We start from the raw sequence: 23,089 nt of genomic DNA, 5'->3' as shown, positions 1-23,089 counted from the left end.
AGTCAACCCATCCTAATCATTTTTTTCGTTCATTTGACCCGAGGCGTATCGCAGTTTTCCGTTCCCGCAAAAATCACAAGCCCATCGTGTGCCCAAGACAGCCAGAGAAAGAATCTCTAGATCACTACCACGTGGCTTGGCTGATCGAATTCATTTTGGTCTCTGATTCTGCATCTATAACACAATCATGTGGATGCAGTTTCCCTGATGACCTCCCATCCGGTATTGTAATGAAGAACCCACACCGCAGTCACGCCGTAAATGCCAATGAGCCGATTTAGAACTTGCTGAAGGACTTGACGGCCTTGCCGGTGCGGGGAAGGACGCGCAGGACGTTGAAGCGGACCTGGAGCCGGGAGTGTTAGCAAACATGGACCTCTGAACGAGAAAACGAGCCCCGGGTTCGGGCGTCGATCGTGGATACTGCGTCGCAAACGTACAGTCTTGCTGAGGGGTCTGCACTGGCCAACGGTGACCTGGTCACCCTCCTCGACACGGAAAGCGGGGGAAACGTGGGCGGCGAGGTTCTTGTGGCGCTTCTCGTAACGGGCGTACTTGGGGATGAAGTGGAGGTATTCTCTGCGGATGATGAGAGTGCGGTGCATCTTGGTAGAAACAACGGTGCCGGTAAGGATACGACCGCGGATGGAGACCTGGCCGGTGAAGGGGCACTTCTTGTCTGGAGAGGTCCAACGTTAGCATTTCAGTCCCTGGGTTCGTTTGTGTCTTTGTTTCCCAGCGCGCGTTGCAACAGTCCTCCGTCTTGGGTCGTGTGTCGTGTAGTTCCCCCTCTGGTCCTCCAAAGTTCCAATCCTTTTCTGCCATCGTTTGCAGTCCTCCAGCCGTGTCGCAAAGTTTCGTCGAGATTAAAATGTCGTTTCTGTCGCGCGCGCCTGGGATATCCAACACCTCAATCGATCTCGCTCGCAAACGTACCGATGTAGGAGCCCTCAATGGCAGTGGCGGGGGTACGGAACCCCAGACCAACGTCCTTGTACCATCTGCGGCCGCTCTTGCCGGGGCGAGCAGACTTCGCCTTGGTCTTCTGGTTAAGGAAGATACCCTTCTGCTTCTGGAAAGCCCTCTCGGACTGGACGGTCAACTCGGTAGCCATCTTGACGTCGTGGTGCGGTCGACTGGGCGGGGGTGGGTGCTGTTGAGGGTTAGGAAGTCGTTGATGCTGAGCCGCAACTTTTCACCAGAGTCTGCAAAATCGGGGGTGAGAGAACGTGAGGGTCGGGCCTGCCCTGAAATTGTCATTAGGGCTGTGGACATGAAAAAATTAGCGAGGCGCCAGCCCCACCTCTGTTCAGCCACGTTCATCTGGTCAGCCACAGGCATCAGCTCCAGCCACTCTTGAGATATTCCAGCCACTGCTGACAAAGACACACAGAGTCTGCACCCTAATCGTAAAGGTGGTCCAAGCGGTGACAGCGGTCTTCGGCGCTACCACAGCAACAAATTCACGTCTATTGACATCATTCTCTGCAAGCCAATCAGAACCCTGGTAGGCAGTAAACAAGACTTATGACAGCCCACCACCCTGAACATACCTAGATCCTGTGGGCACATTCACGCCACTACCGATTCCAGTCGCGTAGCTCTCCCCAAGTTTAAGAGGTGACATGTGCACTCCTCTTTCTCGTTCACCTGAAGCCTGATAGCAGCACATCGCCACCGACAGCAACAACTTTCAATATGGCTTCATTTGGCGATGCGACACTTCCTGCTACGCGCCGGACACGCAAGTCCATCGGCGCGACCACATCCTCGAGAAAGAACGGCGATAAGGAGAATGCGACAATCGACGTTGGCAGTACCCTTGCGGAGAGCAGGAAGAAGTCGCGTAGCAAGAGCATTGGCCCTGGAGGTCTGGACGCCCTGAAAAGTGCAAATGGGAACCGCAGAGCCGTAAGCCGTATGCTCCTGATCAACCTCGTCTCACGCGACTAACATGCGTATCTTAGTCTTTGGCTGTGCCTTCACGGCCTCCGCCGCGATCTATCTTGAAGCCCACAATGCCCTTACTACCCGAAATTCCACCACATCGAAAGCGCGCCGCCGACCTCATCGACCTCGGTCCGCCGCGGTCAAGCACCCCAACTACTACGGCCAGTACCGACCCTACAGGCTCAGGCTCCAAGATCGCCTTGCGCACCGAGGAAGAGCAGCAACAGGCAGCCAAGGAGCGCGAGCGCAGAGATGCAAGACGTAAGTCTCTCGCAAACCGCAGAGTATCTTTTGCCGCGGAGGCAACCCTTCACACGTTCCATGAAATCGATTTCATGCAGGATCCGTCAACAGCAACAAATAAGTCGCGCCGCAGATCCTCTACCTCAGCCCCCCAAATCGAAGAGCCGACGGGGCGCCCATCAACCCCACCAGAACAGGACGATGAGGTCGTTCCCCAGTCACCTGACAATCAGAGAGAATTGCATCAGAAGAAGCGCAGGAGGAGCTCCACCGCGCCGCTTATGGAGTTCTCCGATGATGAGCAAGACACCATGGCTACTGGTTTCAGCTCCGACTCCGAGCCAGCAGATGCCATCGAGGAAGTTGCAGATGAAGAGGAGGAGGAAGCGTCTGATTCGAACAGCGACTCCGACGATGATGATGGCACAATGATGACCGTCGATGATCACGAAGTTACTAGCGCCTCAGTCATGTCCAGCCGGACAACAGCATCGGATGATGACAATGACAGTCTAGATGAGGCACTCCGGACAGCTGCTCGGCAGGCTGGCACACAAAGGCTTGGGTTCGACGATAGTGATGACGAAGAAGTCATTCCCTCCTTTGGCTGGATCAAGAAGAGCAAGCCTGAAGATGAAGCATCGCAGAATCAAGAGAACTCCGCCCCTCCTCCGCCTGTCCACAACAGTCCACCTCGGGATGAGGACGAAGATGACATGGGGATGGATATGGACATGGAAATGGATATGACTGCTGCTGTCGGAGGCATCCTCGGTCAATCATCCGGGGATATCGAAGCAGATGAAGAGATGTCCATGGATGTTACCAGAGTACTAGGCGGGATCCTTTCGCGAAATACCAAAACGCCAACTGAAAATACCTTTGAGGACCAAACCATGGAGTTCACCACAGCCGTTGGTGCTATTCACGACTCCAACGCTGACGACGAAAGTTTCGACGACAACGGAGTGGAAAACGAGGATATGTCTATGGAATTCACGAGCGCCATTGGAGGCCTTCTTCCGACACACCCAAAGAACAATGGCACTCAGAAGCGTCGGAGGACTATGACTTCCCACGAAAACCCAGACGAGGCAACAATGGGCATGGATATGACCGTCGGTGTAGGTCGCATACTACCAGCGGCGGATGCGACTATTCACGGAGGAGACGCGACAGTGGGCATGGACATGACTATCCCGGTCGGCCGAATCCTATCTTCGCAGGACGACACGTTGGATGAGCTGACAACGCCGATGGACATGACGCTACCTGTTGGTCGTATTCTACCGTCGTCTCAAGTGTCCGACCAAGACGAAGCGACTATGGGCATGGATATGACAATGGCAATCGGAGGCATCATTCAACCATCCCAACCTCTGGAGTCTCGCCTTGCTGCCAAGAAACTCATGGAAGCGGAAGTAGACAAGCCAGACACTCCTACCAAATCCATGTCCGTAAAGCCTGCGTCGCCTGCTAAGAAGCTGGCTGCCTCGGCGGCTAAGAGACATTCGTCCGCAGGATCAGGAAATGCGAGCAGTCCTGGGTTCAACCCCTTCCAAGGCAAGGGCCTTCGCCAGAGCATGCCGGGTGTAGGCTCCATGTCAGAATCACCGACTAGAACAAGAACGCCCAGCCCGCCAAAATCTGTCGCTCCGTCACACGCCGCTGCTGGAACACTGTTCGACAGTTCTCCAGTCAAGACACCCCAATCGGTAAAAAAGCCCAGTCGCTCAAAGTCAAAATCCCCTACTAGGAAGCCCGCAACTCCTTCCCCCGAGAAGACTGCTACTCGTTTGAATATCTTCCAGCAAGATCCAGCCACCGGCGCGAGGACACCGACCGTTGTTTTGACTCCGCAAACCCGAAGGCACTCTGGTATCGGCGCGGACAAGCCTGGCCTCGGGTCGCCCCGCGTTGCTGCGCTCCTTGACCGAAGAGGTTCTCTCGGTGAGACGGTCCAGGAGTTCGTTCCTGGCAGGGTCCGTGGTGTAGCCTTTGCTAAACCACAGATCATTGAGGACGAAATTGATAGAGCCCGTCAGGAGGAGGAAGACAAGGAGAACGGCAGGAAAATTCTTGAGCGTGAGGCGGATGGTGGTGAAACCGAAAAGGACGCGACTCTGAACCTGAGGGAGATGATTGAAAGCCTGAGCCCTCACAAGAAGCGCCTGCAAAGCCGCAAGAGTCTTCACGTCGGAAGCGCACGAGGACTTCTCGGTAAGCGGCCCGCTGAACTCGATGATGAGGAGGACAGTGAAGACCGGGACGGCGTCAAGAGACTCAAAGGTCATCAAGGCAGCCCGGTGAAGAATGTCAAGCTGCAGCAGCCTCCAAGTAAGGCAGAGACTACCGGTCGCAGATTGACTCGATCTGCCAGGAAAAGCATGGAGGAGAATGCTGCCTCGAAAGCTACGCCCACTCACTCTGAGTCGCCTCAGAAGCCCGCAAGCTCGGCCAAGTCACCAAAGGGGCACGCTCGATTCAGGGATGTCGAGGAAGACACTGTTCCCCATCCAATGAACCTGGAGGGCTCCCCTGCTCGAGATGAAGCCGAAATTCTCGACGACGATCCGGAGGAGCGGATTCACCTGCAGGACTTCCTCAACATGACCTCGATCCGCTTCATGGAGCTAACGACCACCAAACGGCGTCACACGCAAGCTCCGGATATGTTCAAGGACTTTGGTGGCGAGGAGGACTTGTCACTGGAAAACTGCGTCGTCGCCGGTGCATGCACAGTGCCTATGCTTGAGCTCTACCAGCATTCGTGCCGTGAACTCAAGAAGTACATCTCCGAGGGCCGCCGAATCGTTCGCGAGATCGAGTCTGAGACCTTCGAGGAGAACCCGCCTTTGTTCCGGGAATACATGTCAGCGTCGCCTGATTTCAAGAACATCCTCGACAATCAGTTCAAGAACGGCAAAACTCACGCTCGTCTCGAGAGCAAGGCGATGTGGTACGAGTGGCGCATGAAGCTCCAGGAGGGTCTGAGGGAGGGTCTTGTCAGAATTGCCGAGGGCATGGCCGTCGACGACAAAGTACTTCAGCAGCAGCAAAAGTTGCTCTCCTCCGTCTTGCCTGCAATTGTATCGCGTTTCGACGTCCTTGAACAAGAGCACAAGAACTTGCGGGCTGTTGCAGAGGAGCTTGCCGATTGTGACCCAGAAGAGCTAGAGACCGCCAGATTCGACTTGACTGCGCTTGACACCGATGTTCAAGAGAAGACTCGGCGGGTCGAGGAGCTCCGACAGCAGCTGGAAGAGGCTGAACAAGACGTCGAGCAATTGGCGCAAGAGAAGCAGCAATGCCACGAGGACATCAAGGAGGCTGAGAAGATTCGCGAGGAATGCCGAGGTTGGTCAATCAGCGAGATCAGTGCGCTTAAGGGTAAGTACCTATTGCTGTGTCTGAAGTCTGACCCCACCAAGACTAACATTCCCTGCAGCCCGAGTGGATTCTCTTGAAAAGCAACACGGTTGGGCCGTGACTGGAGTTTCCGGAAGCACCGTCTCAATGACTTATCGTCGCGAGATTGAGCTGGTGTTCGACATGGCGTCGTTCCAGCGCGGTCAGAAAAACTCGCGTATTGACCTGTGGTACATTGCTGCAAATCGCGAGAACAACCCCCTGCCTTCAACGCCGGAAAAGGAATTTTTCCTGCAATGCATCCGGGACCACATCCGTGGCTTGCCGCAGAGCCGCACTAAAATTGCGGACCTCCTCCACATGGTTCATGCCGCGTGGGACAAGTCTAATTCCACTTCCGACCAAATTCGCCGACTCAATGTTAGTTTCCCAACGACTGTCTCCCGTACTTCGGATTCGTCCATCGCGGTCAGGTCTTCGCTCCTTCTGCCACCGATTGAAACAAAGGTGGTGATTGCCCTGGAGATCCACGGGGTGAGCAAGCCTGACGGGATCGACTTCACTCTGCAACCCGAGGCAAATGTGGTTTATGGAGAGCACTTCAACACTGGGAAAATGGCCGAGTTTTTAACCACCCACTTGGGTAAAAAGGCACCGTCTCAAGAGGAGGGCGCACCCTCGTGGATCGACGTTGTTGTCGACCTGCATGAGAGACTCTTGGCGAGAGGAAAGAAGCAAGGTTGAGGAGTGGGTGTTTGTATCTTGTGATGATTGATGAAGGAGGAACTTTGGTTTTTGGGAGGTATTATTCCCGGTTTCAGTGGCGCGTATGGCGGATACCCAGAGCTTGATGCAAAACATGGCTCTTGCTTCCATAATTAGCTGCATATTCAATCCGCAATTGGCTTTTCGACTTAATCTCTCGTTCCATGCGCCTCGATCACATGCCTGTTGCTCTACGTGACTTTGTCTTGCCGTCAATATTGGACGAAGTGTCGATTAAAGGATGGGGTTTACTGTTACAGATGAGTTGAGATTTGCGAATTCAAGAGCAGAGCTCACTCAGGCTTGTAAGCAGTCAATGAGTTCAGATTACATCGGCATGAGACAAGTGCAAATCAATTATCACTACTCAGGTCAAGTTACTCCTAAGACAGAAGCTTAAAGGATTGGAAAATGGGTTTCGGTCAACGACGTCTCACCGCAAGGGGCAATACCAAAACCACACAATTACACAGCCGCCTCGTGCCAACGATGGGGGAACCTTTGCTTGCCGGTGACAAGTAATAAGATTCAATGAAGGTAGTCAGGCCAACCGTCACCCCTCCCACCCAAACCCGGCGACCGCCATCCCGCCCAGGCCCACCACGATCCTGAATACGCAGCCTCCTTGGCCTATTCACCTCACATCTCCACGGGCTTCACCTTAGAACACAAGACGAAGGTGAATCATCCGGAAGCCCTGCTTCACTTTACGTCACGTGTCGAACGACCCAACGACCCAACCGCCCAGCGACCGCCCACCGCTGACCGCCCGCCCAGCCCACCATCCACCCGTCGCCCATATATATCACTCTTTCCTCGCGGCGATTTTTTGAAAAAAAAAAAAAACTTCTTCTCCTTTCCTCTCTTTGTCGCGCGTCAATACGAAATTCATCATCCACCAAGATATCCCGGTAGCTCGTTGCTTGGCACGCTCCGTGGACTTATTTTCGCATTCGACTCACGCCTTACTGACTTACTTTACTCGCTCCAACTCGACAAGACGACCTCAAGATGGATCCCGCGTGGTTTATTGAGGCTGTAGAAGGTTCCGTTTCCTTCTGGAATTGGGTCATCTTCATCTTCATCACCGCGTACGACTTCGTGTCCGACTTTGTCGAAGCAGCCACGGAATCCGCGTTGGTTGGCGAGATCGTAAGAGTGTCCGGTTCCTTCTGGAACTGGATCTCCTACATTCCCACCGCTGGAGACCAGGCTTGCCGAGCATTCATCAATCTGGATTTTGAACCATTCACCCCGCTCAACTGCGCCCTACTTCTCGCCGTCCGTCTCCTGTTGATTTACGCGATTGTACGCCTTGAGGCGTACAGTCTCCGATGGAATGCCGGCGGAGAAGATGATCCCTTGTTTCTTCGTCTCGATGTTGATGACATGTTGGGCATCTGGAAGGTCGAGCAAAAGCCCAGGATTCCTGGTACCTGGCCAGAGGAATCCTCTCCGACGTCGACCAAATAGTATTGGTCGCGCGAGAGTGATCCCTCTTTTATGTGAGCGACAGCCTCCCTTTCATTGACCCCATTTCACGATATGCTGACAACAGAAACAGACCCCCCTCGCCACCGAATCAGGCGGTGAGCGAACCCGAACCCGAAGTCTCTGCGGAAGATGAACTCGAGCTTCTAAAGGCCGAGCATCAAGACGGGGTTGAGCGAATGTGGAACATATATTATGAGATGGCCGGGAAAAAGCAAGAGGAGATTGAACGCCTGAGGAGATATATTGACAAGCTGCGCACCCCGCGTCCTCGGAACCGGCTCATCGACGACAAGGACCTCCCAGAAGTGATCCACAAGCGACTCTTTGGCAACGAAAAGGTTATCCACGTCTCTCCGCCGGCCACCAACCAGCACGTCAGTCTTCGTGAATGCGTTGATGCACGTCGCGCACTAGCTTCGAGCAACCAGGCATTGGCTTCGAGCCACGAGTCGTTGGCCTCAAGTATGCAAGTGTTGACTTCATGCATCGAAGCTGATGTCAAGGCCCAGGTGAACTTTGTCGTACGACAAGTCATGGCAAGTTTCAATCTGGTAACGGCGTACCGCGCTCAGCGTACGGTCCGACCAGTTCCTGAGTTCTTCGGTGTCGGAAAAGGTGCAAGCCAAACGAGGGTCTCTAGCCAGACGTCGAATGCCCATGGTCATGTTGCCTCAATCGCCCAGACGTCACGCAAGATGATCCAGGTCAGCAAGTCGACACAGACTGCAGATTTCGCCCCTATATCGTTCTCAGCTATTGTCATCTCGCCCCTGTCGACGGCCCCGGTCATGTTATCGCCGGTCCAAGTCAAGGCGGTTCAAATCAGTCAACCAACGCAGGATTCGGACCCCGAGCCTCTGTCTTTGTCACCATTGGCCACCTCACCCTCGTCGACTCTGTCTGCTACGTCCTTGCCTGTCGAACAGAAGACTGATATCGCCGCCGCGCTCGTCTTGCCTGCTTCGAAGGCGAGGGGTCCCGCCGCAAGCTCTATGCCGTCGCCAAGCACTCTCTCTGCTTCGAAGAAGATTGTTCCCCTCGCCCCTCCAATGTCATCGCTCCATACCCCTGACGACAAGGTCCCATCAATCCACACCTTTACGACTCAGGCCCTGCAACCGGAGACAACAGAGATGCCCTCGCCTGGTACACCTGCTCCGGCTGTCAGCCCAGCCCGTATCACCACGTTTCCTTCCCCGCCCAAGATTGCCGACACTTTGCCCTCGCTCGTTGGAGAGCTGTCTTCAAAGAACATGTTCTTGGTTCAGGCCAAGAAACTCGTACACGAAGACAGGGTCGACAATATATTCGCTGTTAAAGCTCAGGTAAAGGCTGCAGTCGTCGCGTCAACGTTCGTTCTTCCGCCTTCAGAGATGACTGCTTTACCTGCACCAGTTGCGAACATCGAACCCTCACTTCCAACTGCAATTCCTCCGGTTTCTCAGTCGCCTGTCCTTCCCGTCACCGTCAACTCTCCGGTCGAGATCGATGAAACACCGCAGATGGAGGGACTACATCAGCCAGTCATCAAAACAGAGCCGGTTCCCGTGGCTCCTCAAGCACCGAAGGCAGCTCCCGAAGTCGTAATAGCAACTCCGGTCATTATACCCGGACTGCTCACTGACAACGTCTCGGCCAAGCCTGAAAACGAGATGGACTGGGAAGAAGAGGGCGGGAACATTTGTCGAATCGATGAACCAGAGTCTGACAAGGAGGATGAACGCATGGAAGAGGATTCCTTCATCAAGGATCTTTGGGGCTCTGACATTGAAGAAGACATTGAAGACAATTCTCCACCGCCAAAGCCCTCACATGCTCCTCATCGGACTGGGTCTGAACCGGAACACCAACCGGACGTCGACATGACCGAGGCGCCCCAGATCCCTCATGATCGCGAGGTTGACATGGACGAGGCTACCAACAGCGATGATCCTGATTCGAAGCCAGAGGAAATGCATGAAGATTTTGAGGGAGAGGAACTTTCGCCTCCGGTACATCGTCCCATGGTCCAGGTTCTTTCTGCTCCTGAGGCTGTGATGACGGACGTCCCCGCCACCGCCGATTCTGGGTCCAAGTTGGAGAAAGTGCCAGAGGATGAGCAAGTGAAGATTGCTTTGCCCCCAATTTATCCTGCTGCAATCCGGCTTAATCCTACTCCCGAGCTTGTCGAAGTCGAAAAGGCAACCGTCCTCGTTGGTCCTGAGCCGGAATTGGAAAACTTGCCAGAGGATGACGAAGAAGAGAGATTTTCGCCTCCGACGGCTCCTGTAGCCAAGGCCAACTCTACTCTAGAGGCCGCGAATGTCGACAAGGACCCTGTTGCCGCCGGTCCTGAGCCGCAGGCCCTGAGGCGGCCCACCAAAGACGAGTCCAACAAGAAGTACGCCCATCTGTTCATTACCCCGCGACGGCGGAAGCCGCAATTGACACGGCCCTCTTCTTCTCACCGGCCCGACGCAGATAGCCCGGGTGCTATTGTTATTCAGGCTCCCGACAACTGGAACTCGACAGTGAAGGCAGAGACTGGGTCGAAGCTCTTGCTGCTCCCAGCGAGTTCGCTCAAGACATCCTCTTCGCCGAGAACAAATCTCCCGTTGAACGGCCCTCGCCCTCGTCAGAACAGCCCAGCGCCCAAGACAACCATCGAGCCAGAGACAGACGTGCCCGGAGGGCCCGAAGATCAGCCCCTATCTCCCACCGTCACTCATACGCCTGAACCCCCTGCCCAATCCGTAAAGGAGATCCTGCCGCCTACAACAATCACCAAGCCAGAGTCAGAAGTACCTGGAGAGCCCGAGGATCAATCACCGTCTCCCACTGTCCCTCAAACGCCCGAACCTCCTGTGCCTGGCAGTGGTCTCCTCACAACGCCTTCGACAATCCCCGGTCTCTCATGGCCCGCTCCGCCCCCGCCAATGCCCCCGGCGCTGGGACAGCAGACCCTCGTCCTTAGAGACCCATCTCCAGAGCCCGAGACGATATCTGAGAGCGATTACGACTCAGACAGCTCAGTGGAATTCCTAGGAATCGACGAGTACATCCCGCCGCCATCACCGCGCAAGATTTTACCATTGCGTCGCCGTCGTTTGGCACTGGCTCTGGGACCGGCTCCAGCTCCCAGCTTTACTCCCGAGGCTCCTCCTCGATCGCCATCATCAGAGTCCGAGGCCTTATCGGAAATCGATAAAGACTCGGACGAGGAGGCAATGTCTGAGGACGAGTTCCCTAAACCTCGAAAAGTACTACCGCTGCGTCGGCGTAGAGTAGGAGACGAGCAGACGCAACGCGCACAGGCAGAAGAGCACGAACTCCGCAAGAAGCAGCTCCAGGAGGAACAGGACAAGTTGGACAAGATCGCCGCGCGATTCCGGCCGCCGCCATCACTTCCCCATGTGCCAGATCAACCCATCATGCCTACTTCCTTCTTGGGAGTCGCTCTCTCGCCTGCGCCCGCCGTCGCCAGTCCTACGTTACTGGCCGTCGCTCCGTCTCTCACTGCACTGCTCGTCGTGGTGATTGGATCACCGCAGGTCGAGGACGAGTTGAAGAAGGCCTTGGAACCGTTGTGGGACCTTGTCGATGCTAGCCAGATCAAGAAGTACGGTGTCAAAAGTCTGACGATGCTGGCGATGAAGAAATGGGGCGAGCTCATGGAAGACCAGCGATACGGCAAGGGACATACCATCTTCCGCAGCATATTCGACGATCTCGTGGAGAAGTGGGCCGATAAGGTCGTGACGGAAACTTTTGTCGACCACCTCATCGTGCTGAACGACTCTGAGTCGCAAGATGATATCATGGGCCCATGGCTCGAGAAGATCAGAGAAGCTCGGAAGAACTGAACTCTCTTGAGACGATACCAACAGAATCAGAAGAAAAAGAAAGAAAAGACCAAAAAAAAGTCCCAAAATCACAAAACCTGGAAAAAAAAAACCAAACCCACCCACCTGTACTAAAACCATATGACACCAGATAGACTGGAAGACAGAGAGCCACTGACGCGATGTTTGACTACCGAAGTACGAAGAGTTTTAATATTTTGTTCGAATTACCTGTTTTTCACCTTTGTCCAGCCATTTGTACCACCACCACCACCACCACCGACAGCGCGATTCGCCTGGCCTTCACCATCATCAATAGCCCAAGCATCATCCTCGAGAACCTCCCACTCCGGAACAGCAACTTCACTGACAAGCTTCTTCTTGAGCCGATCAGCAAGCTTCATGGGGCTGGGGAGCTTGAAACCACGAATGAACTCGGATCCCTCCGCGCTGCCAAGGAAAGCATGAGCTGTGCCATGGGAGTATCTACCCATCCACGAGGGAGCTTTGCCGAGCTCTTCCTGATCAAGCGCATCGTGCTTCGCTCCGGGTGACGAAGTCGCAGGTGGATAGAGGCGACCAGTCTGGGTGCTATGGAGCTGTTGTCCAATGAGCAGGTTGTACAGGTTGCGACCCATATGACACACATCCTCGAACGAGTTCCGATCTCCGACAAAGACGCCCTGAGTGCTGCAGGCCCAAGCGATATCGTAGGCGAGCAATGTCACGCCCTCCAAGAATAAGGAATGGGCAGCGGGGTCTTCCTTGGCCAGTACGGGCAAAGCCTTATCGACGAAGAGTGGCCGCGGGCGAGGCATGTAGTGCGGCTGGCTCTCGCGCTCCTCTGCGGAAAAGCTGGTGACGGGCGAAGTTCCAGGAAACGGTACTTCACCATGCTGATACGACCAGGACAGATTAAAAATGGTCGGGCGCGGATAGTCTCGATGCGGCAGTGTTATCTCTGCAGGGAGCCTGATTGAGAGGTAATGAGATGTCAAGGCCAGGATATGGGCGATGTTGGCGAGAGAGGTGGACAAGAGTTCAGGCGATATAGCTGTCAAGGTCAGTTTGAGTGTCATCTGGTAACTTTGGAGTGCGATACTAACCATTCATAGACGAGAGATCGACGATGTCAACACCCCCGATCTTGTACTCATACCGAGCGGATGATCCCTTCTTGATGCGACGAAGTCCATACAGCTTGGCGGCCTCCATGCACAGGAAAGATCGAGTCGAAGACATCTGGTCGGCACTTCGGGTCCATTTGTACTTGGCAACCGATATGGAGCGTTCAGTCTCATCCAGCTGTCTAGTTCTTCGGGCAGCTATACCACTTGATGCAGATGCAAGATCGGATTTGCGGCGAATGATGGCGGCTTTGCGATCGGCAATTTCCTTTCTGGCGGTGGTAATTTCACCCTTGAGTTTCTCAGCTTGGGCGATGATCTGTTCAGTGCGATCTTCGGCCGTTCTTTGAGAGGCACTCAGCGACTCGAGAATAACACTTCGACCAGGGCCATCATCTGACTTGTCCTGAGCAAGCAGATCATTGATTTCCTTTTGAAGATTCTCATTCTCCATCAGCGCCTGGAGATTCTTGATGCGACCCTCATAGCAGTGGTTGCGAGCATCGACGACACAGAGGAAGGGCAGACGGTGAGCACTGTGCGGCCTGCAACAGATGTCGCAATTCATTTTGGTGAATTCCTGGTCGAGTCCAGGCAGGCGGCGACTCGAGATGTGATACGAACATGCGCATGCACAAAGCGTTGTTCCTTCGGAATGACGTTGGGTATTTGAGTTTCTGGTAAGTGGATCTTGGAGAGAGAGAACCCCCCAAAGGCCTTGGAAGGAATCACCGACTTGATATATACGCCAACTCCCGGAAAGCAAGGTATCGATCGGGGCGTTCAGACGACCTGTGTGTGGCAGGTCGCTTGAGTTGTCGGTCGAGTCACGGGAACGAGGTCGGGTGAGAGACAATGAATGGGCCAGAATGGGCCAGAATGGGAAACACTCGATTGCCGTTGGTGTTGGCGCAAGCGGACTCCGACAGGCAGCAGGGGTGACCCCATGGGCCATGGCACCCTCTCTATGTCCCTTCCTGCGCCACACTTCCTTCCCTTGGCGCTTATTTCCCTTCCAGCGCCACACTTTCAACCTTTGGCAGTCAAATCGCTAACGTCCCTTTGGCAAGCAGGAAACACCAACGGTACCGCTGCAGGAGCCACTTGCCGTACCTCCCTGAAGCGGCAGTAACACCCCAACTTCCTGCCTCTCTCTCTACTACACCCGAAGGAAAATCAACAGCGCTCTCAAGGCCAAAAAAAATAGAAAAAGAATCCCACACACAACCAAAAAAGCAAAAAACCACGAACTATCACCATCCAAGTCCTGGGCCAGTTTTCTCTTGTTCTTTCTACTTGCACATTTCTTCTGGTTCATCAGCAAACATGGCCGACGCGGGAAACAACCAGCAGAAGGCCAAGTCTCTCCAGACTACCAAGACGCCTGAGCCTCGTTTGGACCAGCAACTCGCCAACGGTCAGGACAACGGCAACAACACCCCCAGCACCCCGGGTATATTTCCGGCTTTTGACTGGGAGGATTTCGAAGCCCGCTATGAGAAGGCCCTCGCCGATGCAGACGACAAAGAGCGCGAGCTTCTCCTCGAATTCGACGGTCTCGTCAAGGTATGGCGTTGATGCCCACTTTTTCTCAACTTACTGTCATGGTGACCATCTCTATAGTACTTTAACGTCTGGGCTTCCACTTCCAGCGCCCATGACAACGAGCGTGCAGTCAAACGCCTTCATACCAGACAGAGATTTGTCAATCTGGAGGAACAGAATATGGCTCAGAAGCAGGAGCACAGTAAATTCTTCTTCATGAACCCATCGCTACCAAGTCCATCCGACTAACTCATTTACAGTGACTGAGGTCCTCCGGGCCTTCCAAAGCGCCCTCGCCCTCTTGAGCAAGCCTTAAGTGCCCTCTAGGCTGGGGACGGAAAGGGCAATTACAACGTTTGAGTACCTGTGCAGAATACTGCATAAAACATGTTCAACTTTCCAGCAGCAGCAAGAGCGCGCTTGTCCGCGTCCCCTTCCCACTTTCCCTGAGTGATGGTGGTGAAGCGGGCCCCACACGTGATCCAAGCTCCGAGCGCCCAACGCGCTGAACCCGCGCTCCTCCCATCAAATCTTCAACTTCCCTACTTCCTTCTTACAACAATTTCCTGCACTCCAATCTCTTCCCTCCAGCCAACTTATTTCCTTCAACAACCATCTACAACAAGTTCCTTTCAGTCAAACACTTTTCCAACCAAACACCCACAGAAAAATTTCCAAGAACCATCGCATCCATCCACCAACCTCACAGTTCCCACCCAGGCTGGCCCGAATGATGCCACCGTTTGCTGCACCAAGCGTCAGCAACGTGAGTACTTCATCGAAACTTTTGAATTTTCATACTGACTCTCATCGCAGGATGACTTGGTAGCATTCTTCGAGGCTCATTTTTCTGGTGTGGCAGTCCGCAATTTCCAAGCTGATTTTTTGAATCCAAATTATCAGCCGGACGCTGCAATCACCAATGCCTCAGTCCAAGAGGATGGTGACGTCTTCGAGGAAGAAGACGATCTCGGCTACTATTACGACGGCGTCAAACGCACAATCACTGACGACCAAATCGCCATGTTCCGCCACTCCGAGCTCGAAACCATCAAGAGGGAGCAGGAGCGACGTTCAACAGCAGTACGCCGAGCAGGTGAGACTGGCGAGGATGGCAACCTCATGGTTGCCGAGTCATCTCGCCCCCCGGGCAAAGCTGCTAAGAACAAGAAGAAAAAACGGGGGAAGGGCAAGGGCCAAGAACCCAAGCCCGACCTCCGCAAACGCACATGGGATGTCGTCGAGTCGGGGCTTGACACCCTCGACTACGATTGACATTCTACCGCCATCAACGCCCAAGCTGGCTGCCTCTGGTCGAGGATCTGCATGCTCTCGGTGTACTACTCCTGGACCTTCTGGGGGCTGGAAAGAACCATTGGGTCAGTGACCCGTGGACATTCCGGTCACCGGAAAGAACTAGGGGTCCTCACCTTTGTATACAGGCACACCATGCACGCCCGGCTTTTGCCACCACGCTGGGGACTTTCCCTACGCTCGCGCAACGTGTTGCAGTGCCTTGTGCACTCAACACCGTTCTAACTGTCGCAGAAATTGGGGGCCTCATACACGCCCCCAAATCTGCTTGACGACATGAACGCCGACGTCGAGGCAAATGCTTCCGTCGGTTCGTGGGGCTTGATGTGCCGGGGTTCCACAACAATCCACTGTCATGAGGTATGCTGACTTTGCTTTTTTTCTCTACCCAAACATCCCCTTTGCTATGATGAAAACCTTGTATCGTCATCCTTAGTCGGATCCTTTGCCAGTGCTGACCACTGCCGGCCAATTCCGGCGCCTGAGTCGCACTGAGCTTGGACATGTCGAGCAATAATCTTCTCTCTGAAAGCATTCCATCATACTTCTTGGTCTTCGCAATTACTCAGACCAAGGGACGTCTGCTAACATTGGTTTCAGGTCGATTCGAACCAGGCATAAGTTGCCTTTTAGTGGTATGGGAGAGGCATACGATGGCGTATGGCGATATGGGAAGAGGCCCAAGATGCCACTCAGTGAGATGGGAAGAGGCATAAAATGCCGCACGGGGATGGCAGAAGTGGTCTTTCGAGTCATGTGGGAACAGGAAGCTGCATATGATGGACATGAAGGATGGAACGATGTCAGTGGACAGAAAGGAATGGACATCTTGGTCTTGCGGAGGATTGAGCGATATGATACCCTTGTTTGCTACTGTTGGTCTGGAACGTTTTGATGATTACTTTTGAGTATGGGGAAAGGAATACAGAGTGTCTGGAATTGCCGATCACGTTTGTCTCCCGAACCGAATACTGCTGATACCCTTGGATTTGTCAATTGACATTGAACTCGATGATACATGCCACCCACGACGTTTGTTTGATGTTCAAGTGAGATGTTTCTGAATTCATCCACGAGTCACATTTACAACATCGTTCTCGATACTATCTTGCCCCATAGACAGCTACTGTCTGCCATATGAACATCTTGAGTCCCATCGAGCGCTTGACTGACTTATTGTGAATCACTGTAGCCATCGCGCTGAAGGAACTTTTGGTTGAAGCTCGTGATTCAGATCGTGACTACGATTCACCAAGATTGGACGGCAGGGGCGTGCACGGATCACTTGGTCTTATCGGGCGGCCCGGACGATAAGCGGGAAGGCGCCTTTTCGGTCGACGGCCAATCACGGCTCCAGACCGCTAAGCCTGATTTTAGACATCCCACCTTGATTTACTCCCTGCCCCGTTCTCCCACCACCACCACCACCCGCTCCACGTCCAGCCAGGCTACCTCAGCCACGCCGAGACCCCTCCTCCTCGTCCTGCCTCCGCCGCAAAATCCAACCTCACGCAACATCACCACCCCGTCCCTGTTTAATCCTGCGTACGATCGTAGGCAAAAAGTCGCCCAACATGGCGCGGGTCTACGCAGATGTCAACCAGAATATGCCCCGCAGCTACTGGGACTACGATTCCGTCAATATTAGTAGGTTTTCGACCTCGTGCTACCCACCCTGCCTCTCTCGCCCCGAGATCGACTAGGCGTATGCGACCTGCATTCGCCATTGCTACTATACGTTGCCCACCTTTGCGGATTCACAGTCACTAACATTTCGATCAATAGGCTGGGGTGTCCTCGAGAACTACGAGGTCGTCAGGAAAATTGGTACGTTTTGTTCCTCCGCCGAGGGTGGCCCCCGCGCCGCGCGCGCATGCGCCATATCGCCGCACACTCTGCGCGCACGAGTCGAACCGACGAAAGCATATTTGGCTGATACAGGTCTTCAACAACAGGTCGCGGCAAATACTCCGAGGTCTTTGAGGGCATCAATGTCGTTAACTACCAGAAGTGCGTCATCAAGGTCTTGAAGCCTGTTAAGAAGAAGAAGATCAAGCGTGAGATCAAGATCTTGCAAAACTTGGCGGGAGGTCCCAATGTCGTGGCTCTTCTTGACGTGGTCAGAGATTCGCAGGTAAGCGAATACGTCCTGCTGTAAAATCAGTTGCCAAGTCAGCGGGCTAATGATGCATGTTCGAACAGAGCAAGACGCCATCCCTTATCTTCGAGCATGTCAATAACACCGACTTCCGAAGCCTTTATCCCAAGTTCAACGATCTCGATGTCCGTTACTACATCAACGAGCTGCTGAAGGCCCTCGACTTCTGCCACAGCAAGGGCATCATGCACCGCGACGTCAAGCCTCACAACGTTATGATCGATCATGAGAACAGAAAGGCACGTGTTTCGCTTGGTGCATTTCACTATGGTCTTGAAACTAACACTGGGGCAGTTGCGACTCATTGATTGGGGTTTGGCCGAGTTCTACCATCAGGGAACTGAGTACAATGTGCGCGTGGCCTCCAGATACTTCAAGGGTCCTGAGCTGTTGGTCGACTTCCAGGAGTACGACTACAGCCTGGACATGTGGAGTCTGGGCGCCATGTTTGCCTCCATGATCTTCCGCAAGGAGCCGTTCTTCCACGGCAACTCTAACTCGGACCAACTTGTCAAGATTGCGAAGGTGCTCGGTACGGACGACCTCTTCGACTACCTCGACAAGTACGAGATAGAACTCGACGCGCAGTATGACGACATTCTCGGTCGTTTCCAGAAGAAGCCCTGGCACTCTTTCGTCACCGCGGAAAACCAGCGCTTCGTCAGTAATGAAGCCATCGATTTCCTGGACAAGCTGCTTCGATACGATCATCAGGTACATTTACACCATACGAGTCGAGGCGTGGCGATACGATATACTGACATGCAAGTAGGAACGCCTCACTGCTAAGGAGGCCCAGGCTCACCCTTATTTTAACCCTGTTCGGGATCCCGAGGTTTTCAAGCAGCACTTGGCCAATCAGACGGCCTCGGGTGTAAGCAGCAACTGAGTCTTAGTCGTTGGCCAGCTTGGTTTCGCAACTACTCACACCCCACGCGACAATTTGGATCTTCCCTCTGCACATAGGCTGTACGCAAGAGACATGACACTGCAGGCGGCGCAGGCGGTCACTCCGGGACTGAACTCTGCATCCACAAGCCGGCCTGGGTTCTAGACTAAAGTCCCTTCTTCTAGGTATGAACATGGCTCGGATCAACGGGACAAGAAAGCATGAAGCGGACCTTTCACCCCTCTCAGTCTCAATACATGGAATGATTATTCGAAATGACTTTTCAAGATGGGTACCTGTTCACGGGCGACGACACGAAAGGTGGTCTACACAAATATTTTGGGCGTACAAACGTCAACCAAAGCGGGGAGCGGCGAGGACGAATGGAGAAATGTGGTGGACGACAGGAAATTTGGCTTGCGTAAGGATCCGGGATTCACCACACCGGGGGATAAGGCGTTTGCGAGGTCCATGCCCCTTCCGTTCCAACTGCCTCTTAACATCCATGACTTTGCATAACGTGGTTTTCATGATTTTCTTTACAGAAGCTCTCTGGTATTCATCTGATGTAGCGACTAATGAGGAAGCTACTTCGCTTCCATGACCTCACCTCAAGGCCTGTCAAGTGCCACCCTATCTTCTGTCCCTATCTGTGCGTGTCAAGAGATTAACCTCAATGCCCCTGCGGCAAGACCACTCTTGAAGTATGCTGTGATTCCTCGAGCTCACAGGCAAGTGAAGCAGAAATCTCTGTTGCACCGGAATCCATTCTCACCGCACCGCCTCATATTCCCACCTGGCGTTTGCACGAGTGAGCCCGACGGACTGCCAAAGTGAATTCTAGTGGGCGTGGCAAACGCCCACGCCGCCTTGCGCTTCTTGCCACTAGTGGTCTCTGTGCCTGTAGTCGCGCCTACGTTCCCGCTCCCGGGAACAAGCGGGCTTCTCTGCTTCATGGGCGTCGTGATTTTGGTGTGTGATCCGGCGAGGAGGACCGGGGTGTAGGACGTTCGTCTGCGTATGGCCGATGAGCCGCCGCCAACGTTCGAAGCTGTCGTCCGGGTTTTGAAGAGGTCTAGCGTGAGTTCGTCTTCATCGTCGGAGAGGAGGGAAATGAAGGATTTCCTCGAGGTTGAGTCCTTTGTGGGTCGGAATTGGTGTCTTGATGAGGATGGTGTGCTGGGGACGGGCTTTTGGTTATGTGTGTGATGTGGCGAGGGACCAGAGGCGGGAGGGGGCGTGAGAGATTCTGACTTTTTGAGCGTTGAGGCCGCAGGCTTGCGGCTTTTTGGTTTCATCTTGCGCTCTGAGGTGGCGGGAGCGCGGGACTTGGACGCTTTGCTATTTTTGGCTGGTAATTTGGAGACTGAGTACTTCTTTAGAGGACTGCTGGATTGGAGATGCATGTGTTTGAAGGGTGATGTGGCTGTCTTATCGACGACTCCTGAGGGTTTCGTCGGCGATGATTGACGGGCTCTTCGGAGGGGCGGCCCGAGGAGGCTTGCTCCTAGTTGTGGTGAGAGGATGGGAAGCTCGATTTCCATGGCTTCGGATTCGGTTTCGGGCGCGCTTGTTTCGTCGATCTCGCCAAGGCCAAGGGGGATTGTAAAGGGCTCGATTACTTCCTCCTCCTTGTCTTGCTGTATGTCTTTCATTTGTTGGGGTTTTTCGGGCTCACTTTGAGGAACTTCGTTAGTCTCCTCCTGCAAGTCCTCCTGTAAGTCCTCCTGTAAGTCCTCCTGTGTCTCCTCCTGGATCTCCTCCTGAGCCTGTTCCTGGATCTCTTCGTGGATTTGCTCCTGAATCTCTTGAGCCTCCTCCAAGATCGCTTCTTCAATTACGTCTTGATTGACCTTTGTAAACTGATTCTGCTCTGAGCTCGCGGGAGTCTGCGGCTCCTGCGGCTCCTGCAGCTCCGAGACCTCATTTTGCGAAGCAGCCTCCACACCCACCATATTCGCTGTTTCTGTGGGGGAATGCCCCTCGGCTTGACTGATTTTAGGCAGTCTTTCCGCTGACAAGGTCGTGAAGTTCGTACCAATCCCAGTGGACCCTTCGCCAGCTTCTTCCAGTTGAATAATGCCCTGTTGCTCACTCACTATTGGGAGCGCCTCGACCTGCTGCTTAGAGATTTTGATATCGATACCACTAGGCTCTATCAAAGCCTCGCTGGCCGTGGAGGGTGCGTCATTGGACTCCATATGGCATGACCGGCGGTCCTCCGAAGTGGAAATTCTTTCCGAAGGCTCGGACATGGCCTCTATTCCAGTCGTCATCTCGACCGTGCCTGGAACAGTAATTGTCTCCCCCTCGGTGCGAAACTTTCCAATGCGAGCTGTAGGAATGCCTTCTTCGTTATCAGAGAAGTCGTACGAGGGGTCGATCTTGTGCCTGACAAACGTTTCTTTTGGCGGTTCAGCGGGTTTCTGAGTCGGTGCTTCGACTGGCGCAGTCGTCTTGACCGTGTCGGCTTCAGGGCTATCCTCCATCAGAAGACTTTTCGAAGTGTTCTCGGACACAAACAAGTTAGCAAGCTGAGGCGTTAGCGCCTCATGTTGGTGATCCGACTCAAATATGTCCATATCTTCGGGATCTTCGACTAATGTGATCTCCTCTGGAGAGGGGATTTTGGAAAATAGTTCGATGACGAATCGCTGCTTTGGTCTGCCCCGCAACTCGTGTTCCGTCACAAAACTAGTCGAGCTCTGGTCAATTTCAACTTCAACGTCAACTTCAGTTAGTAGATTTGACGGCTGTTGTTGAGCTTGTTTCTCGGTTGATTGGCTCGGGTTGGTAGCTTCTGTCTCTTTGGGGGGTTCTGCTTGTTTGATGACTCTGGCCGGAACGAGTTGTTTTCTCGGTCTTGAGCCTTCTTTTACAGAAGTCTTATTCTGGTTAAGCCAGCCAATCTCTCTTGAGAGGGCTTTTGACACGTTGAGTTTCGGGGGTGATGGTCCCATTCCGGTAGATGGTTCAGCTTCCTGTCGGTTCTCTTCGACAATGGTGCTTACTACCTCCTCCAAGGTAATATTCGTGTTGCCCGACGTTTTCTTCACAGCTCCAGGTTCCTTGTCTGCAACGGCAACCCCAAGAATGTCGTCTTCATTATCGTCGTCTTGGTCGGTAAATGCCTGTAGTAGCTTTGTTGACATTGGTCTCGCCATCCTCGGGACTTCGTTTCTCGCGCGGATGAGCTGCTTCATGTCGATCTGAGCAGGTTCGGGCAATGCTTTCTCCTCTTCGGTATCGCGCCGCGAAGACCATACAGACTTGAACCCGCGACTGGTGGGGAAGCGGTATCTGGCACCATAAAGTCTCGTCATCAGGTCATCGCCAAATTTGGGCTTGCTAATCTCGGGGACCCTCCACGTCGGATCGACAGGTTCTGGTTCATGTCCCCACACGTTTGAAGAAGGACTCAAAGTGCTGAGTCCTGGCTGGCGTGGTTGAGCAAGGCTGGACAGCCGCTGGCCGGATCCTGGCATTGATTCACCTGGAGGGGCGATTGACCGGTTTGGATGCCGCTGCAGTTCGCCCTTTTGCTTGATTATGAGAGCCCCTGAGTGAGATTCTTCATCCTTCTTGCCGTGTAAGATACGTTCTTCGTCGTCTTCATTGTCTGACGCTTCTGTGGTCCCATCCTCGCCCGAGCCGTCGTCCTCCTCATTGTCGGCGGATGCAAATGCTTCCTCCAAGAGTACGCCCTCATCTTCGTCTTCTTCTTCATCATCCTCGAGGATTCCAGTGTCTCTCTCGCTTCTCATGCCAGCCAAGTGGCCGTTGTTCGTAATGATCTTGCCGGTCCTGAGGTCGATCTCATCACCGATACCAGTGAAGTCCTTTTCGTACTTTTGGAAGATGTGCTCAAATGTCGATTTCAGCTTGAAGGCGGCAAAGGCACGGGACTGCTCGAAGCGAAAGCCGGGATCCCGCATCTGAGACACCTCCTCGGGCTCATAGTTGAGTTCATCATCTTCGTCTTCTTTCGACTGTTGACCGAGCCTTGGCCTCTTTGTGGACGGTTCCATATTGCCGGGAAGAAACCTCAAACCCCTGAGAACATGCCGGTTGGAGAAGGCGGTGGCTTAGACACCAATGAGAGTGGATAACGGAACGGCAATGATGAGGTCTGAATGAGCGTCGTCAAGGCATTTGATGAACTCGGCGAGGGAAGACGCGCTTCGACGCGGTGCACGGACGCTTCAATTTCTCGCGTAAAGTGGAAAGCACGGGCCAAGTGGGGGTGCTGCGGTTGCCAGAGGCACCAACGACGCTACACTGAGCGAACGACACCTGATCCGTGATACCGCGAGGCGAGTTTCCTCAGCTTTTGGGCTCTAGCAAGTTCTGGGTAAATTTATAATTTGTTATTTAGTATAGACTTTGATGCATGAGGTTAAGGATCAACACGGTT

At 53.7% G+C, this 23,089-nt stretch overlaps 8 protein-coding genes across 8 annotated transcripts; 5 read left to right on the top strand and 3 right to left on the bottom strand.

Annotated features, from left to right (window-relative positions):
• Positions 1–277: 277 nt before the first annotated feature.
• On the bottom strand, positions 278–1,114 carry BDP55DRAFT_544288 (ribosomal protein S17; the record flags this gene model as incomplete). The annotated part of the gene is made up of 3 exons (XM_060568468.1): positions 278–346; positions 441–679; positions 937–1,114. The coding sequence occupies 3 exons, from the start codon at positions 1,112–1,114 to the stop codon at positions 278–280; spliced, it is 486 nt and encodes a 161-aa protein (XP_060433830.1).
• A 354-nt stretch (positions 1,115–1,468) lies between these two features.
• BDP55DRAFT_649764 (Spc7 kinetochore protein) lies at positions 1,469–6,480 on the top strand. Its single transcript, XM_060573932.1, has 3 exons — positions 1,469–1,911; positions 1,968–5,583; positions 5,642–6,480. The coding sequence occupies exons 1-3, from the start codon at positions 1,699–1,701 to the stop codon at positions 6,304–6,306; spliced, it is 4,494 nt and encodes a 1,497-aa protein (XP_060433829.1). The 5' UTR covers positions 1,469–1,698; the 3' UTR covers positions 6,307–6,480.
• Positions 6,481–7,125: 645 nt separating this feature from the next.
• On the top strand, positions 7,126–7,899 carry BDP55DRAFT_340047 (uncharacterized protein). The gene has a single exon (XM_060566911.1). It carries the CDS (start codon positions 7,339–7,341, stop codon positions 7,798–7,800), a length of 462 nt encoding a protein of 153 aa, XP_060433828.1. The 5' UTR covers positions 7,126–7,338; the 3' UTR covers positions 7,801–7,899.
• Positions 7,900–11,740: 3,841 nt separating this feature from the next.
• BDP55DRAFT_649762 (UV radiation resistance protein and autophagy-related subunit 14-domain-containing protein) lies at positions 11,741–13,678 on the bottom strand. The gene is made up of 2 exons (XM_060573931.1): positions 12,749–13,678; positions 11,741–12,696 (listed from the first exon to the last, which is right to left on the bottom strand). Exons 1-2 carry the CDS (start codon positions 13,335–13,337, stop codon positions 11,870–11,872), a joined length of 1,416 nt encoding a protein of 471 aa, XP_060433827.1. The 5' UTR covers positions 13,338–13,678; the 3' UTR covers positions 11,741–11,869.
• Positions 13,679–14,095: 417 nt separating this feature from the next.
• BDP55DRAFT_724719 (uncharacterized protein) lies at positions 14,096–14,630 on the top strand (the record flags this gene model as incomplete). Its single annotated transcript, XM_060578926.1, has 3 exons — positions 14,096–14,335; positions 14,393–14,516; positions 14,575–14,630. 3 exons carry the CDS (start codon positions 14,096–14,098, stop codon positions 14,628–14,630), a joined length of 420 nt encoding a protein of 139 aa, XP_060433826.1.
• Positions 14,631–15,044: 414 nt separating this feature from the next.
• BDP55DRAFT_724718 (uncharacterized protein) lies at positions 15,045–15,589 on the top strand (the record flags this gene model as incomplete). Its single annotated transcript, XM_060578925.1, has 2 exons — positions 15,045–15,080; positions 15,131–15,589. The coding sequence occupies 2 exons, from the start codon at positions 15,045–15,047 to the stop codon at positions 15,587–15,589; spliced, it is 495 nt and encodes a 164-aa protein (XP_060433825.1).
• Positions 15,590–17,017: 1,428 nt separating this feature from the next.
• On the top strand, positions 17,018–18,769 carry BDP55DRAFT_339772 (casein kinase II subunit alpha). Its single transcript, XM_060566910.1, has 6 exons — positions 17,018–17,275; positions 17,414–17,455; positions 17,584–17,762; positions 17,831–18,025; positions 18,081–18,500; positions 18,559–18,769. The coding sequence occupies exons 1-6, from the start codon at positions 17,203–17,205 to the stop codon at positions 18,673–18,675; spliced, it is 1,026 nt and encodes a 341-aa protein (XP_060433824.1). The 5' UTR covers positions 17,018–17,202; the 3' UTR covers positions 18,676–18,769.
• Positions 18,770–19,283: 514 nt separating this feature from the next.
• BDP55DRAFT_649752 (uncharacterized protein) lies at positions 19,284–22,870 on the bottom strand. Its single transcript, XM_060573930.1, is given in 2 exon segments — positions 19,284–20,385; positions 20,398–22,870. 2 exon segments carry the CDS (start codon positions 22,701–22,703, stop codon positions 19,401–19,403), a joined length of 3,291 nt encoding a protein of 1,096 aa, XP_060433823.1. The 5' UTR covers positions 22,704–22,870; the 3' UTR covers positions 19,284–19,400.
• Between the last annotated feature and the right edge of the window lie 219 nt (positions 22,871–23,089).

This window comes from Colletotrichum godetiae (assembly GCF_030913485.1).
Source record: "Colletotrichum godetiae strain CBS 193.32 chromosome Unknown BDP55scaffold_6, whole genome shotgun sequence".
NCBI classification, from domain to species: domain Eukaryota; kingdom Fungi; phylum Ascomycota; class Sordariomycetes; order Glomerellales; family Glomerellaceae; genus Colletotrichum; species Colletotrichum godetiae.
The sequence above is the reverse complement of the archived record's forward strand: the minus strand, read 5'-3'. Positions and strand labels throughout refer to the sequence as shown.

Bases quoted from the DNA above. Each gene is read 5' to 3' on its own strand.
- BDP55DRAFT_649762 (XM_060573931.1), bottom strand. From the start codon at position 13,337: ATGAATTGCGACATCTGTTGCAGGCCGCACAGTGCTCACCGTCTGCCC. The intron at 12,697-12,748 runs GTTAGTATCGCA...TGACCTTGACAG, and splicing joins CGATCTCTCGTCTATGAATG to CTATATCGCCTGAACTCTTG.
- BDP55DRAFT_340047 (XM_060566911.1), top strand. From the start codon at position 7,339: ATGGATCCCGCGTGGTTTATTGAGGCTGTAGAAGGTTCCGTTTCCTTC.
- BDP55DRAFT_649752 (XM_060573930.1), bottom strand. From the start codon at position 22,703: ATGGAACCGTCCACAAAGAGGCCAAGGCTCGGTCAACAGTCGAAAGAA.
- BDP55DRAFT_649764 (XM_060573932.1), top strand. From the start codon at position 1,699: ATGGCTTCATTTGGCGATGCGACACTTCCTGCTACGCGCCGGACACGC. The intron at 1,912-1,967 runs GTAAGCCGTATG...TGCGTATCTTAG, and splicing joins CAAATGGGAACCGCAGAGCC to TCTTTGGCTGTGCCTTCACG. The intron at 5,584-5,641 runs GTAAGTACCTAT...CATTCCCTGCAG, and splicing joins CGAGATCAGTGCGCTTAAGG to CCCGAGTGGATTCTCTTGAA.
- BDP55DRAFT_339772 (XM_060566910.1), top strand. From the start codon at position 17,203: ATGGCGCGGGTCTACGCAGATGTCAACCAGAATATGCCCCGCAGCTAC. The intron at 17,456-17,583 runs GTACGTTTTGTT...CTTCAACAACAG, and splicing joins CGAGGTCGTCAGGAAAATTG to GTCGCGGCAAATACTCCGAG. The intron at 17,763-17,830 runs GTAAGCGAATAC...ATGTTCGAACAG, and splicing joins ACGTGGTCAGAGATTCGCAG to AGCAAGACGCCATCCCTTAT.